Source organism: Capricornis sumatraensis, chromosome 15 (genome assembly GCF_032405125.1).
Source record: "Capricornis sumatraensis isolate serow.1 chromosome 15, serow.2, whole genome shotgun sequence".
NCBI classification, from domain to species: Eukaryota; Metazoa; Chordata; class Mammalia; order Artiodactyla; family Bovidae; genus Capricornis; species Capricornis sumatraensis.
The window spans coordinates 32,893,358-32,910,914 of NC_091083.1; the positions used below are offsets into that span (position 1 = coordinate 32,893,358).

Sequence of the window (17,557 nt, forward strand, 5' to 3'; positions counted from 1 at the left end):
GGCCTAGAGATTATCATACTAAGGCCAAGTAAGTGAGACAAAGACAAATTATCATATTATATCACTTATATGTGGAATCTAAAAAAAAAGTAAGTAGGTACCTCTACGTTTCTCTCATGAGTAAACTTTCAGTTATCCAGCAGTCAGGAATGGAAGTAACTGAATTAGCATTAAAAAGTATATTGCCCTATAACCAAGGTGTTATCACTAAGCATCAGCTGTCATTCGGGGTAAAGTGCTGGAAGGCTGCCTGGATAACAGGAAGTACAGACTGACTGACTCAGGCACCCTGTTTGGCCCTGCAGATGGAGAATGCACTTGCATTTTAATAATAAGTAGTAAGAGCTCCCCTATGGAATGCATCTTAGATCAGGTGTCACAGACTTTTTCTGTAACAGTCCAGATAGCAAATACTTTTCACTTTGTGGGAACAACTCTGTTGGTACAGGAAAAGCTCTCACAGACCAAACATGAACAAACAGGCACGGCTGTGTTCTAATGTTTTACTCCACTTGGGCTGCTGTAACAAAATTAACTGGATGGCTTATAAACAACAGAAATGCACCTCTTCATTCTGGAGGATGCCAAGTCCAAGATCAAGGTGCTGGCTGATTCAGCTCTGGTGAGAGCTGGTTTCATTGGTTCACAAAGGTGCCGTCTCATTGTGTCCTCATATGCTGTGTCCTCACATGGGGAAGGGCCAAGGGAGCCCTCTGGGGCCCCTTTCATAAGGTGACTAATCCCATTAATGGGGGCTGCACCCTCATGACCTCCAAAGGCCCTACCTGGCTAATACCATCATCACTTTGGGTGTTAGGATTTTAACATATGAATTTGGGGAGAACACAAACATTCAGTCCATAGCACTCAATAGAATTTTATTCAGGGATGCGTAGATTTCATATAATTTTCATGTGTCATTAGATACTCCTCTTGATTCTTTCTTCAAACCTTTAAAAGTGTAAAAACCATTCTAAGCTTTCAGGCCATAGTTTGTTGACCCTTACTTATATGAGAAATTCTTAATGGATTCACAAGTTACTGTTTCTGGCTGTTAAACACTTTGAAATTCAAGTACTTTGATTTACCTGAAAAGTAGATCAATTAAAGTGTTAAACTGGTTTGAAATGATAATTGTACCTGAATTAATCATAAATAGTAGATAATTAGTAAATAGTGCTACATGCTTAAGATGTGTTCCTATTTTTTCCCTGATCTTATAATACTCTTGGAACTTTTCATTTAAATGCAATAATTTAATTTCTACTTAAATAATAACATTATGGATTATACTATAATAGTAGAAACACCCTTATGAAATATGCAGGCTTCTTCTATTCTAAAGAACATGTGACTTCTTTGAAATGCCCATCCAATCTTAAAGACAAAGTTTTCAGAAAACTTGTTCTAATTCATTTGATCACTTTTGAATGACTTTCCAAATGTTACCTTTTCAAACAATCTGTTGGAGCCTGGAATTCGGCAGTTAGAATTTTCACTGTATATGCTAAGTTAAAAAGACCATTTAAGTGGAACTAGATCAACCATACAATGAAGATTCTCAATGACTAAAGGCTCAATGCCATCGAGATTATTTCCAGAGAGGAAGTAGAGAATTGGATAACTTACTTTTTAGAGGCTTCATGACAATGCACATTTCTTTGTTTTCACTGATTTCTACAGTGTATTAATTTCCTTTTGCTCCTGTAATAAACAACCACAAACTCAGGGGCTTAAAACAACACGAGTGGGTCTTCTCTTATTTCTAGAGATCAGAAGCCTGAAATCGGTTTCACTGGACTTAAGTCAGAGGATCAGTAGGGCTGGTTCTTTCTGGAGACTGACGGAAGAAACCATTTAGTGCCTGTTTCCCACTTCTCGTGGCTGCCTTTGTTCCTTGGCTTGTGGTCCCTTCCTCCATTTTCAAAGTGCATCCCTCCAGTTTCTGCTTCCATCATTATTTTGCCATCTCTGATTCCTCCTGCATCTTGCTTATAAGGACTGTTGTGATTATAGTGGATCCACGAGGATAATCCAGGAGAATTTCCTCATCTCAAGATTCTTAACTGAATCATGTCCGCAAAGTCCCTGTTCCATTTCAAGTCATACTCACAGGGTCCAGGGGTTAGGATGTGGAGCTTTTTGGGGGAGGGGGCAATTTTCCAGTCTACCACAGACATCAAACAAAAAAATTTTAAATAAGCTTTTGATCTTTGTGATCTGTATACAAAATAAACTAATGAGAGCAAGGATGCTGCTTCTACAGACCTGTGCCATATTGTTATCATGAATCTGCATATGACTCCCTACAGGAAGCATCACTGTATTAGGAACACAGCCTTTTATACCCCAGCCTTATTTATCTATATTCAAAGACATCCATTCAGAAATGAAGAGGCAGGAAGAAGTAGAAGCAGCATAGCAGCAGGGACAGACGCTCTAGGGTAGAGAAAATGCAATACAACTGTTCTGTCTCCAGACAGCCACTCAAAGCATCATTCTTTAAACATATGGATACAGATCTAAACGTATACAGATACAGATATATAGATATGTAAAGGTAAATTATATGTATAGAATCATCTTTATTACCAATGTTATAATATCTTAAACTGCTCTGAATCTTAAAATATCTAAATGCTCCTCATCTGATTCAATCATTCAGCAAACATTTTAGCTGGGTGCCTTGCAAGTGCCAGGGACTGTTCTGGATCATGAGGATTCGGAGATAAGGAAGACTCAATGAGGACACAGATAATGACTGAAACACTGTAAGGCCATGTTCTTACAGACTTCTAGTGCCACAGCTAACGGGACAACATGCTTAGGAGGGACCAAATTATTGGTCAGAGGATGGAGAATGTAATTTGAGAGGAGAGACTCTGCTCATGCAATCATGCAGTGTGACAAGTGATGAGGGAGACCCAGGTACACCCAGGGAAGAGCAAACAATTTGGTGTGGGAGCAATGGAGGGTGTGCAGGAGACAGTGGCTGAAAGTGAGCTGGAGAGCTGGGCGGGGGCAGCTCTGAAGATATCTGTGTGTGTGCTAATGAGTGTGGACAGCCTCATGATGAGTAGCTCTGAGACGCTCTCATGTGGCAAAGGGTCTGTGGTTCTGACAGACAACCCAGTAGCAGCCCAGAAGCCCTGGTAGAGGGAAGGAGAGTGGCAGACAGGCAGACAGCTGCAGGAACTGGTCAGAAAGAAGGCAGAGTCTATACCCAGACAGAGGTTAACGAAGGAGATGAGAAGGTAGGTTGAAGAAACGCTGATCTGACATCAGCACGACCTTGCAAAGGACCAGACATGGCTGCCAGTGGTGCAGGGAGGTGAAGCAAAAGAATAAATGAGGGGAGGTGAACGTCCCTCTGGGCTCTCAATGCAGGCGGGCCTGGTTTGATCCCTGGTCAGGGAGCTAGATCCCACATGCTGCAAAGAAGATTCTGCATGCTGCAACTAAGACCTGGAACAGCCAAAGAAATAAAAACTAAATAAATAAATATTTAAAAAAGAATAAATTGGGGGTAACTCTGAGGTTTCTACTGGTATGTGGTACTTTTAACAAAGAGAGGAAACACAGAAATGAACAGGGGTAAAGGCAGCAGCGTACCTGTCTGTTACAGGCACATGAATCTGAGTTTCCTATAGAATATCTAAAGACAGATGTCTAATAGACAGTCAGGAACACAGATCAGAGAGCAGACTTGGGTGCATGGATGGCTGTGGGAGTATGAGAAGTTGGAGGATGCAGCCCCAGTGACTGCATATAAAGTGAATTAGGAGCTGGGCTCAGGGCAGAGCCCATATGGCAGGAGAGGAGGGCCCTGGGGGACACTGAGTCAGAGAGCCAGGGAGGTGGGCCTTCCTGTCTAGAGAAAAAAGAAACCCTCTAATGCTTCAGAGACATAAACAGGATGAAGAGGTCACTTGACTCCACAATCAGGCAGCTGCTGCTGAGTATCATGACTGTGGTTTCAGGAGACAGGAGTCAGAAGTAGGACTGAAGTGAGTGAGAAGTGGGAGCAGCATGTGGACAACAATCCTTCAAGAAATCTGGGCTAACTAGGACTTCCCTGGTGGTCCAGTGGTTGAGAACCTGCCTTGCAATGCAGAGGATGCGAGTTCAATCTCTGGTCAGGGAACTAGGATCCCACATGCTGTGGAGCAACTACTGAGCCCATGCCCCTAGCTACTGAGCCTATGCGCTGCAACCAGAGTCTGTGGGCCACAGTGAAAAATCCCACATGACACAACAAGAATCCTTCACGCTGTAACTAAGACCCAACACATCCAGATATGTAAATAATAAAAACTGGGCTAACAAGAATCTGGAAAAAAGTGGTCTAGATGTCATGGTTCGAGAAGCCCTTCTGCAGAGTGGTAAAGAAACCCTTATCTTTGTTTACTGAATACACTTTTAAGGTGTACTATGTCCCAGGCACTGAACTAAGCTTCTTACAAATATTAACTCATTATTCCCTGGGGAGGTAAACTTGATGTGTCAACTAGGTCACAGCACTCAATATTTGATCAAACATGCCTGGAGGTTGCTCTGAAGGTAGTTTTTAAATAAAATTAACATTTAGGTCAGTAGATTTAAATCAATTGATTGAGTAGATTATGCTTTCTGTAGGTGGGCCTCATCTAATTAGTTGAAGGCCTTAAGAAAAAGGTGGACCTCCCCTAAGCAAGAGGAAATTCTGCCAGCATATGGCCTTTTGGACTCAAATTGCAACATTAGTGTTTCTCTGGGTCTCCAGTCTGCCAGCCCATCCTTCAGATTTTGAACTTGCCAGCCTCTTCAAGTGTATCAGCCAGTTTCATAAAAGAAATCTCTCTCCGCACAGAGACACACACAGACACAGACACAGACACAGGCACACACATAACACACCCACCCACATACCCACATCCTATTGGTTCTGTTTCTCCGGAGTACTCTGACAAATAAAGACACTCTCCATAACATTAGGTGCTATTATTATTCCCATCTCACATTTGAGAAGACTATGGCACAGAGAGGTTATGTAACTTGGCCAGGATCACACAGCCAATAGCTAGCAGAACTGAAATTCTAATCCACTGTGCCTCAGAGTCCTTGCTCTTAACCACACACTCTACTTTGGAGCACTGCTGTGACGTGTTGGGGACCAACCTGGGTGGACAATGGTGAGAAGGAGAACACACAAGGGACTAAGAGCCTCGGGCAAAACACATACTGTACAAGTGCGGAAACAGGACAGGTACTTGGCCTGAGGTGGGCCTCAGCATTTTCCAAATGGCAGATCCAGGGCTTCAGGAGGCAAAACACAAGCTTTCCCCTCTCCTTCTACCTTCTGTCCCTGCTTCATCATCCACATCCTTCCCTCCCTTCAGAATTCCTGTCTTCCTCAGGGGTTCCCTCAAGTCACTTTCTCATGGGAGCCCAGGACTCCTTACATCCTGACCAGGAGCACGTGACTCAGAGTCTCCAAGCCATGCAGAAGGCACACCAGTGACAAAGTGCCCACATGACCCAGCGCCACGTGTCCATGTGTCAGGATGATCCTCCTAACAATGTCAAGTTTGGTGCATCTCGTAAAGCCATGGAATTCAACACAAGTAATTACGCAGTCTGTTAGTCAGTGTTTGGAAGACGAAACAAAAGCAACATGAAACAAACCACATCCCCTGCAAACTCCAGAAAGCCCAACAAGCATTTAATTCCAAATATAAATTCCTAGAACTAGAATTTGATTACTCAAAGAATTAGGTCTCTTTGAAAATACGTTTGGTACCAAAAATCTCCCAAGAATTTGTATGCATGGTCTAACAATTTAAAACTCTGAATTACGTTATCTGAAAACTTGTCTTTTCAAGTTTTACTTTCATGAGATTGAGAAACCAATGGGGTATAAGGTCCAATGTGCTGTTAAAATCCTAAACACAAGCATGGACTCCTTCCCTTAATCTTACTACAAATGTCAACTGTAAAACTTTCTGGAGGAAAAGTCGTAAATACATATTAAAAGCTTTAGAGTTTTGTACTTTTTGAAGTTAGCAATTCTTCTTTTAAAATTTTATCCTAAGGAAATAATCATGGCCATATACAAAGATTTAGCTACAAAGACATTCATTCCAGCACTGGTAAGAATAGTAATTTTTTTTTCTAATTGTAGGAGATTGAGCAACTGAATTATGACAAATATACAAGGGTATACTATGCAATATTAATACTGACATTGCAGAATAACCGTTGCTATGGAATAATAATGCCAGGGAAAGATGTTCATGATCACAAATGCTTTTTAAAGGCAAGTTATAGAACAGTACATAGCATATAATCCCCTTCATGTTAAATGTGTATCTTTGGAAGGCAGCCTCTAAGGGGGCCCATGATGCCTACTCCCGCTGTTCATCCACCTGAGCGGTGTTCCTTGTATTGGAACAGCACTGGGCTCTGTGACTACCAGCATATGGAAAGAAGGAAGAAGAGGCCACTTGACCTTTGGTGACAAAAGACCTAAAGTCACCTAATGGTGACTTTCATTTTGCTCCTTTGCCCCTTTGTTTGTTGCTGTTATTGTTGAGTTGTATGCAACTCTTTTGTGACCCCATGGGCTATAGCCCATCAGGCTGCTCTGTCCATGGGATTTCCCAGGCAAGAATACTGGAGTGGGTTGCCATGCCTTTCTCCAGGAGATCTTCCCTACCCAAGGATCGAACCCGTGTCTCCTGCACTGGCAGGTGGATTCTTTACCACTGAGCCACCTGAAATCTTGTACTTTTTGTTTGTCAATTTCTCTTGGGTCACTTGCTCCACAGCTCAGTGGAACCAAGCTGTCATGGTGTGAGTGGCCCTGTGGGGATGCCCACGTGGCAAGGCATTGAAGCCTCTGGCCACCAGCCAGTGAGGATCTGATGCCTGAAAGCACATTGGTAGCCCCTGCTGGATCCTGAGATGAGCTGGCTGACAGCCTGACTGCAACCTTGCTCAAGACCTGACTCAGAACCACCCAGCTCAGTTGTGCCTGGGTTCCTGACTCTGGGATCCTGACTCCCTGAAATGGTGATGTTCACTGTTGTGTAAAGCTGCTGAGTTTTAGGGCCGTCTGTTATGACGCAAAAGATAACCAATATACACGTGCATAGTGCAATGGCTGGAAGGAAATGCAGGCTCATCTCCAAGATACTGTGGGTTCAGATCCAGGCCTATTGTACTATATTAAACATCACAATAAAGACAGTCACAAGAAGTTTTGGTTTCCCAGCGTGTTAAAGGTTCTGTTACACTATACTTTAGTCAATTAACTATGCAGCAGCATTATGCCTAAAAAAGCTAATGTACCTATTTAAATTAAGAAATACTTTATTGTGAAAAATGCTTACCATCATCTGACAACACACAGTTGCCACAAATGTTCAATTTGTAAAAAATGCAGTATCTACAAAGTGCAATAAAGCGAAGTCTGCTTGTAATCCAAAATATGATTAGTAGGTTTCTCTAGGTGATTTTTAGTTTCTTTTTTTGTATAATATTGGCACTGTTTTCTTCCTTTTTCAAAACACAGAAAAAAGAAAACCATAAGACCAAGAGCGATTATGGGATCTTCTAAAGAATAAAAGGATAAAAGATTAGGAGAGGTAATTCAAGTCTAGTAACCTTTAAAGATTCTTCTCAAGCAAATTAGCTTAAGTGTGGAGAAAAAAAAAAAAAGGTATAAGCTTTACCCACTAGAAACCATGCAAAGCGCCGTGAGCAGCAGCATTCAATAACTTCAAGGAAGAGACTAGCAGAGGCTTCTTAAAAGGGAAATCGAACAGTCATGAAGTCCACTAGCCGATCGTTGGCACAGGAGTTTGCTTACCCAGTTTCTGGTCAAACCGCCACGCCGTAACATAGGCATTGTGCCTCAGACTGCTCTGTGTGGCCAGGGGCACGGTGACATAAATGGGGCCATCCACCAGCACCGGCGTTCCATCACTGCTGAGCAAGTGGACGCTGACGGCTGTGACGGGGGTTAGGTCGTACCTGGTGCTGTTTCCTGGAAGCAAGAGGCAGTCTCCATCACATGCACACACAGGACCCAAGTGGGGCTGCAGAAACCATTTACAGAAAAATGTAACGGCTAACATCTACAAGGATTGGGCCTCCTACAAACCAGGGACTGCATTCAGTATCTTATATGCACAATCCTCACCGTGACGTCCTAAGGTAGGTAAAAATCCCCATTTTACACATAAACAAACTGAGGCTCAGAGATGGGAGTCATGGAAACAGGCCCATAGATAGACATTAGTGTGTGGTAGGGCTGAGATCCAAGTTCAGGTTTGTCCATTCTAACCACTGCCCTGTGCTTTCAAAAGGAGTTTCAAAATGGAAGGGGGACTGTCTGTACTGGGAGAGAAGGTATGTGTGTGAAACCCTGAAATCAACTTCTCTACAAAGCGAGCCCTGTACACATGTTAATTACTTGGCAGATCACCACAGTGGAACCAAATGTTTTAAATCAGAGACTGCTTTTAAAAAATAAGAAAAAAAAGAATGAATTTCTTCAAGGAGTACTTCAAAATATTAACTTCTACTAAAAGGACACTATTGAAAACTTGCACTTGAAATATTTATGAGTTATTTTGATTGCCATTGTTATTTTGATCTGTTTAAAAGGAATTTAATATACCAATTATTCTACATTAGAGGCCTTTTCTCCAAGCCAATGGTTTAATGACTATCTACTTTACAGATAAATTGGGGAATGCTTATGAAAGTGGTATTATATTTATACACTTAAGGGATCCATTTGAGAAGAATTTTTCGCCAGTGAAATATAATTATCATACAAAATGTATTCGGTCATAATTTAAAATCTTCCCTTGAATACAATGAAAACACACTGATAGAAAAATTTAAGCTACATTAGAACATAATTTATAGGATTTCTTATTAAGCTCCTTATATACCTATCTACTTATCAATTAACTACCTGAGTTAATGCAAACCTCCAGTTAGGACTAAATTTAAACATTTAAAACAAATCTAGTGAATTTGAGAGTTTCAACAACCAGTGGTAGCTAACCTCTTTGCAGAGCAATTTCTATCACATCCATCTGTTTTCCAATGAAAAAAAAGGGATGGAGATGATTTCATCAAAAGGTCCACATCGGAAGCATTGATTTAAGTTCTGAAATCTTTTAACCTGACCATTTCATTGCAGGGTGAAGAGAACCAAAACGCAGAATTCACCATCTTTTTTTTGTCACAACATCCTGTGGACAGAGGACCGAAATGTATCCATTGCCCAAAGACGACACAGAAGCCGAGCCAGATCTCTCTAGGCTCTGCTGAACTCTCCAGATGAGACAGGACTTAAAGACAGATTACGTGACCTAATTTTATATAAGCAACTTACAGATAATGTTTTCAGTTAGGTAATGCTGCTGCTTTTTTCAAAAAAAAAAAAAATTAAAACGTTTTTTTGAATGTGGACCATTTTAAAAGTCTTTATTGGATTTGTTACAATATTGCTTCTGGTTTTTTTTTTTTTAATTACTTTTTTGGTTTGTTTGTTTGGCTTTTTGGCCATGAGGCACGTGGGATCTTAGCTCCCCGATCAGGGGTCGAACCCACACCGCCTGCATTGGAAGATGAAGTCTTAACCACTGGACCACCAGGGAAGTCCCCAAGGCTGCTTCTTTCATTAAAACGCCAGGCAGGAAGTCTACCCCCGGAAGCAGCAGGGAGAGCAGAAAAGTACTCCACTCTCACCCTCCATCCTTAACACTGCCTCTTGATTCTTAGAAATGGCTTCCCCTTTTGAGTCTTCATTTCCTATAATCTTGCATATCCCTGGCCCAGGAAGCCTGAGTCCTAGACCAGATCTGCCACCAACTAATTATGTGGCCTTCCGCAAGTTACTTTACTCTTCTGGGGTCTGCTGCTCTGAGCTGCAAAACTAAGGAGGTTGGACTAGATGCTTTCTTATGAATCTATAGAAAGAAACAAACTGTACTATAAACATTCCAAAGTAAGATGAGCACTGAAGAAAGAGGCATACTTGTGTACTACTAGGTGCATGTGATTTAACATTCTTTAGAAAGTTCTCTGTTCAAAGACGTGGCAGGCAATTATATCTGCTTTCTTGAGGGCTCTCTCCTCTCTCAGTGCTTCCACTCGATAGCTTCCAAAAGGACTCTCGACCCTCCCACTTTCTTTATTCTGGAACCGCTCATGCTTTGAAGGGCTACACGGTTTACCTTCCAGTCCTTCTTATGAGACTGCAACTCCTTACAAAACACTGAGTTCTCTATACAAGGACTCTCTCCTTCTTGATGTTCCATCTTGATATTACCTGACTCCCTTCACATCCCAATAAAGACAAGCAAAAGCAGCACCTCAGGACCAAGCTAGGAGGCCACCGACTCATCACTTAGAACAAAAGGGGTTTTGCCCAGATAGCATCCAAAGTTCTGTTTGGCTTTGCACATTAGTCATATTACTGACTCCTCTCTGTCTTCCTGGAGTTGCCAGCAGAAGTAATTTCTTAAAAACCCTTGAGAACATCACAGAGCAGGTCTGGGCTTTCTTAGCAACCACAGGGGAAGCATGAGGCTGTGAGGATGTACGGGGAAGAGAAAGTGAGGAAGCAACTGAAAGCTCCACGTGGCTGTATTTCTACAACTCTGGAAACTCTTTCAAAGTGGGGGCAGGGATAAACAACCCCCCTTAAGGGGTTGGGAAGGACACACCAGGGAAGCCAGTCACTCTCCAGTCACACTTATGGTCTCTGTTTACTTCACTGAATTCTACTGATAACTTGCCATCTCATGGATTAGTGTGGTCCAGGCTCTCACACTAAGTTGAAATCTCTTAGATGCATTTTATAAAACAGGAGGCAAAGGTGGGGCAAAAGAGAAGCCCCAGTTGATGGGCTGCTGGGGTGCTAAGTGAACACCATGCTGGTGGCTGCCTTTCCTGGGAGGAGGCCTGATTCTTCCTAGGTCAACTGGCCAGTTATTTCAGTGGAAAACAAGCTGAATATAACCTTCCAAAGACTTTCTCTCTTCCCTCTGAAATAACAGGGTGATTTTAAAATAAAACAACTCCTCTAAAATCAATTGTCCTATGTCTTCTCTCTACCTTACCGTCATCTTGCATTTTATAATTTATTCAAGACATCTTGGAATTGGGGCACAGAAAAATGACTGAGGTTATCCTGCCAACTTCAGGGTTTTATGATGGAGGCTGAATTGGAGGTTTCATGATGACCTCAGATTATCATGTTCCCTGAAATACTACTTCCCTCCTAGGCCTAACCATTTAAATGAAAAGTCAACTTTTTTCCCCAACAATATTCACTTAAGATGAACACCATGCAACTCTTCTGGGTGTTGGTGATTGACTATTTATTGCATCATTATCACACAAACATTCAAGGAAGAAGAAACATTTCTCAAAACAGGTGCCACAGAGGGAAGAAGAGCGGGTAACAAATCACCAGGTGACCTTGCACTGTAACCAGACATTTATCCACATTCTACAAAATGGATCATATGTTGCACGGATGAAAAGCTTTTGCAGGATGATCAGTTTCTGTAAAGCACTAGACAATTAGGCGAAATTCAATCAAAGCATCCCTGGGAAATGCAGCAACGTACTCACCTCATGGGATTCAACCCAGAACAGCCTTTGTTTTTCAAGTTTATGCTGTGACTCATGTTAAGTATTGGGGAAAGGAAAGGGGGAGACAAGAAAATGACTCAGGAATTGATACTCCACCACCCTCTGTTCACCAGAAGGAGGAACGGGGACCACGTTAGCATGGAGTTCTCTTGAGTGCAAATGGAGGTAAAAGGCGGTCTTTCACTGATAAGGAGTTATTACCTATTTTCTGACTGGCAGCTTTTTGTTTCTGTGATCTTTGAGTACTGTGAGCAGCATAGGGTGAGAATGACTGAGTGGACTTATGGATCTGCCAGGAGATGATTCAAAATCAACTATAAAGCCTGAACACTTTGCCGAGTGGAAGGCAGAAAGGGCAAGCTTGGAGAAAGGGAGGCTGTGGAAAAGGCTGGATGGACTCAGCCCTTGCAGTCCAGAATCTCCCTGCCCCGAAGTGCTCCACGTGCTGGTGGCTGGGGGCGCTGCTGTGCTCCTCTGGGAATCAGATTCAATGCCACCCACCCTTCCCCTTCCAGCTGTGACATGTGGTGAGTGGGGTGTACATCTCTGCACAGCTGGGCAGGCTGCTCCACCAAATGTGTTCCGGGGCAAGTGGAGCGAGGTTGAAAACAGAACAGAAAACCTCCAACTCTGATCTGACACTTGAAAAATTCAATGAAAAGAACTTCTGGGAATTAAATAAATTTAGGCAGCCAAAGGAGAGCTCAGAGAGGGTGCTTAAGGCAACTGGTCCCAGCAGAAATGTTCAGCAATTCAAATTCCTGAAAATTCAACCCCGCAGTGGTGCAGACTAAATTCCTTAAATGACCGTTTCAGTGTACCAGAACTTGTGGACAGATCTCCCCCTTCTGCATGTCTGGTCCTCCACTTAGAAAGATACAAACACCTATAAAAGATGCAAACACAGATTCCCCCTGCAGAAGACAGATAGATTATTACCTGTTCCGTTTCCATCTAATCCTCGCAAATAAGGAAAGCCGTCCACCTCGGAGGGAGAGCTGGCGGCCGTGAGAAAGGCGGTCAGGTCACTGTAGCTGGTGTTCTCTGGCAGCCGCAGGGCTCTTCTCTGAAAATGTACTCGAGGCTGTGGCCGGGCACCTGCAGATACGAACCTCTGGGTTACCTCCTGGAGAAGCGGTTTCTGTTTTTAGAAAATGCAAACCCCGGAGAGGCTCCTCTAAGGTTTCAGCTTGGCTCCCCCGCCCCCACTCCACCCCACATCCCTTCTCATGGCCCATTCACGCGGGGCACAGAGATGTGACAACATGCTATTATGGGGACAGAAATAATAGCCCATTGTCACGTCTGCTTTGACACAGGATGTTATTTAGGTTTTTCACAAAAAGCTCTATTTGTGAGCAGTCTTTTCACTGCCCAGTCTTGGTCTATGGGTAGGGGTATCGTTTTGGGAAAGAGAGTCTACATAAGTGAAATGAGTAGATGGCAATTAACATCTTGAAACACACAAGGCAAGAGAAATCCTTTGAGACTGTTACAAACATATTCTTAGTCTTCCTAGTAAAATCTGGTCTAAGTGCATAGACCATGCCGGAGCAGAGCAGGCGGCGGATGTGCCGCTGGACAAGAAACGCAAACAAGAACACACAGTGAAATGTCTCTTGGCCTTCCATCTACTCTGGTGGGTGCATCCAACTCCTGACTATTATGTTACAGATTTTATGATGAGCCTCTTGAACGGATGTGAGAACTACTCCTTCCAGGAAACCCTGTGGAGAAGGACGGCTTGAGCCAACAGCCCCGTTAGACAGTTACCTTGTGACACCATCCGCAGTTTGACTTTGCTCCAGATCTTGTTTTGACTGTAAAACCTGAACCCGTTTTTATCTAATGATGTAGTGAGGGTCACGAGACATAAACGTACTAAATCAGTTTGCACACAATCAGCAAAAAACATCATGAAGACAAAAACTCACAGAGATGGGAGTTGGGAGCATTTACTGATGGAAGTACACATCTCTCTGGGTTAAATAAAGTGATTCCTCAAACACAGTGGTCTCTCCTGATCTTCTGGCCATTGTATAACCTGCTCCAGGCTTGAGGGAGACCATATTTCTCTGTGGTCAGCTGGCTGCTCCCTCTCCTTCCAATTCGTGGTTGTTCTGACATAGCAGCTCTGCCCAGGGCTCATGGTCTTTCACGTCTACACCAAGGTTCCTTTTCACTCTGGATCAGAAACTTTTAGGGGAGGAATAAGCCTGTCATGAAGTGTTCTAGGGGAATTCTCTAGTGGTCCAGTGGTTAAGACTTGGCATTTTCACTGCCAAAGATCCAGGTTCAGTTCCTTGTTGGGAAATTCAGATCCTGCAAGCTGCCACATCATGGCCAAAAACCAGCCCAACGAAAACCAGAATTACTCTCAATAAGGGAGTTCTGGAGCTCCAAGGATCAACTAATCCAAGTCTCTTCCGATAGGTGAGGCCACAAAAGCTCAGACGGACTCACCACCAACACAGACTCACTGGGTGAGCTGCCTTGACCATGGATGACCGAGGAGGTCACAATGGTACCCTCACCTCCTGGAAACTACTGACTGCATTTCTCAAATGACTGGTCTTCCATAAACATTGGCCTAGCTCTGGAGCCTGTGGGAGCCAGATGCTCAAGCTCGCAACAGTCCTGTTTAATCTGGCTGCCTCCACTGAGGCCAGGTGGACACGTACAGCAGTCCTGTTCCATTCCAGACCATCAGCGTCCTTTCTTTACCCCTAAAACACAGCCATGGTGATGCCCTGGCATCCCTGCTGCTGTATCTGTTAACTTTCAGCTTGCCTGAGCCCTCTCTCCTCTTCCTCTAATGTCATACCACAGTGATGTCTTCTTGCTGTCTCCTCCTTGGTCTGCACAGAGCTTGGGCACCTCATGATCTGGGGGTGCTCCACACATGCCAGGAGCACTGGCCTCACGGGATCCCTCTCCCATCCACTTCCCACACCTTCTGTCTGCCTCTTTCCTTCTTCTCTAAGCTGTCCTCAGAGACTGAAGGTCAAAGCAAATCCCTTCTCATCCATCTCCTCACCCTCAACTATATGACGACATCTTATCCTCCTATTCCTATTTTTTTTTGTTGTTGTTAGATAGACACATGATTTTTGGAGTGATCTCAATTGCTTGAGCTGCTTTTATTCTTTTAATGTTTTAAAATTAATTTTTATTGGAGTATTGTCGCTTTGGTGGTTCAACGGGAAAGAATCTGCCTGCCAATACAGGAGCCAGAGAAGATGTGGGTTCGATTCCTGGGTCAGAAAGATTCCCTGGAGGAGGGAATGGCAACCCACTCCAGTAGTGTTGCCTGAAAAATTTCATGGACAGAGGAGCCTGGCAGGCTACAGTCCATGGGGTTGCAAAGAGCTGGACGTGACTGAGTGACTGAGGACAAATGCACACAGTTGCTTTACAATGTTGTGTTAGTTTCTGCTGTACAGCAAAGAGAATCAGCTATAAGTGTACATATAATCCTCTTGCTTGGATTTCCCTCCCATTTAGGTCACTATTATTTTCTTTCAATCATAGTGAACTTTCTGTGATTTGGTTCCCGTTCTCCACTGTTCTTCATTCTAAACAATATTGCTGATGTCTGGGTTTTATACACTGAGAAATGGGAAACTCACTACTAGGAAGGAAGGAAGGGTGTGTCTGCAGTGTAAAGGTGCAAAGAGGGGCCATTTCCTCATGAGGGTCGAGGCAGAAAGCAGAGGCCAGGCAGGTTACCTCAGAACATAGGTCAGGCACTGTGTGCCCCTTCAGACCCCCTGAGATGGGCAGGTTGAGGTCACTGTGAAGGCTCCTTTGGCTGAAAGAAACAGAAACCCACTCAGCCTAGACCAAGGAAAAGGGGAGGCTGCTGAAAGAGGAAAGGGAATCCTGCGGAACCCAGGAGAGCAGTCCAGCCAGGCCTTTCAGGGACCAGCCTAGGACCCCGATACCACAACCAGGGCTGTTGCCAGTTCTCAAGCCACTGGGCATTTCATCTCCATTCTTTTTTTTTTTTAATTTAAAATTTTAATAAACTGACGCTTTAGTTTTTAAAAGTTCTCCTTAAATTCTATTAAAAAGGTATCCTTTTCAGATTGAGGAGGGTTTTAAATAGGTGACTATTTTTGTCATTGGTTTCTAATTTTTTTCTTTTTTTTTTTTTTTGGCTGCATCTCTTAGCATGTGGAACTTGCCTGACCAGGAATCAAACCCACATCCCCTGCAGTGGAAGTGTGGAGTCTTAATCTTACTGGACTGCCAGGGAAGCCCCAGTTCCTTATTTTTAAAATTAAAGTACAATTGATTTACAATATTATGATAGCTTCAGGTGAACAGCAAGGTGATTCAGTTATACATATATAATTTTTTCAGGTTATTTTCCATTATAGGTTCTTACAAGATATTGAATAGTATTCCCTGTTATATAGTAAATCCTTGCCACTTATCTATTTTATATATAGTAATGTGCATCTGTTAATCCCAAGCTCCGAGTTTACCCCCGCCCACCTCTTTCCCCTTTGGTAACCATAAGTTTGTTTTTGATGTCTGTGAGTCTATTTCTGTTTTGTAAACAGATTCATTTGTATTATTTGTTAGATTCCACATATAATTTACATCATCAGTTCAGTTCAGTTCAGTTCAGTCGCTCAGTCGTGTCCGACTCTTTGCGACCCCATGAATCGCAGCACGCCAGGCCTCCCTGTCCATCCCCAACTCCCGGAGTTCACTCAGACTCACGTCCATCGAGTCAGTGATGCCATCCAGCCATCTCATCCTCGGTCGCCCCCTTCTCCTCCTGCCCCCAATCCCTCCCAGCATCAGAGTCTTTTCCAGTGAGTCAACTCCTGGCATGAGGTGGCCAAAGTACTGGAGTTTCAGCTTTAGCATCATTCGGTCACCCCAATTCTGTACCCTCCTGTCTCTGCCTCTCTGCGTGTCTGTTTCTCTCTGCCTCTGTGTCTCTGCGTGTCCATCTCTAGCTCTGTCTCTGTCTCTCTCTCGTGCCTGCTCTTACTCCCCGGCTCATCGTGCCTTTCACTGGGAGCTGCATCTCTCCCTCCTCTCTCCCCCTGCTGCCTTCCTTCCCTTTTCTGTGCAGGAGAACCTGCTCCTAGGCCAGACATGCGTGTCTGTTTTCTGTGGCAGGAGGAGTATTGGGAGAACAGAAGGGCGATGCGGAGGCAGGTTTCCTAGAAGGAGATGTGGCTGGTCCAGCTGCTTTGACATACGCTGTGACCAGCACGCACTGATACCTGTGGGGGATCAAACATTGTCCTCCCAGGAGAAAAGGCAAGACCTCTGCCTGGTGAAACGACCAAAGAAACATCTAAGGAGTATAAGGGTTGAAATAGTCTAAGCCACAGGGCAAATACAATCTAAAGTGGGTGTGTGTAGGCTGGGCAGGGAATGGTATGTTCTTAAGCCTAAATTTATGTATGAAAGCTGCTACGTTCCCCCACTTTTCAGGAAGGACTGGACTGGGTGTGGATGGATGGTGGAGGGGGACAGGGCTGTCTCTCTTCTGTGGATGTCCCGCCCCCACACTCGCCACAGCAGCTGCTTCAAACATCCGCTCTTCTTCTCAAACTTGGGGCTCCACCGCCATCCCCCAAATGGTCAGACCCAACTGTACTGAAGACACCAGGGCACCACTTCTGTCTGCACGTCAAACTTTTCTTCCATCTCCTCTGCTGCCTTTCTGTCCCGGCCCTCCCCCAAGGTCAATCCAAGTATGCTGACTTTTGCTTGTTTTATTGCAAGACTTGTTATTTGACCAGTTTTTTTGGACTTCATCAAAAATCTCTCTCTAGGGGCTTTTCTTCTCCAGTCAACACATATATTCCTTACTTTCTCATTGAGAAAAATAACAATAAGACACGACTTTCACTCTGTTCTCCCCATC

The 17,557-nt window shown here is 43.7% G+C and overlaps 1 protein-coding gene across 1 annotated transcript in view; it reads right to left on the reverse strand.

Annotated features, from left to right (window-relative positions):
• FAM171A1 (family with sequence similarity 171 member A1) overlaps window positions 1–17,557 on the reverse strand; it is a 128,117-nt gene that overhangs the window by 21,568 nt on the left and 88,992 nt on the right. The window contains exons 4-5 of the mRNA XM_068987205.1: window positions 12,601–12,759; window positions 7,850–8,026 (exon numbers count right to left, since the gene is read on the reverse strand). Of these exons, the coding sequence (XP_068843306.1) occupies window positions 7,850–8,026; window positions 12,601–12,759 (336 nt within the window). The remainder of the gene's footprint in view (window positions 1–7,849; window positions 8,027–12,600; window positions 12,760–17,557) is intronic.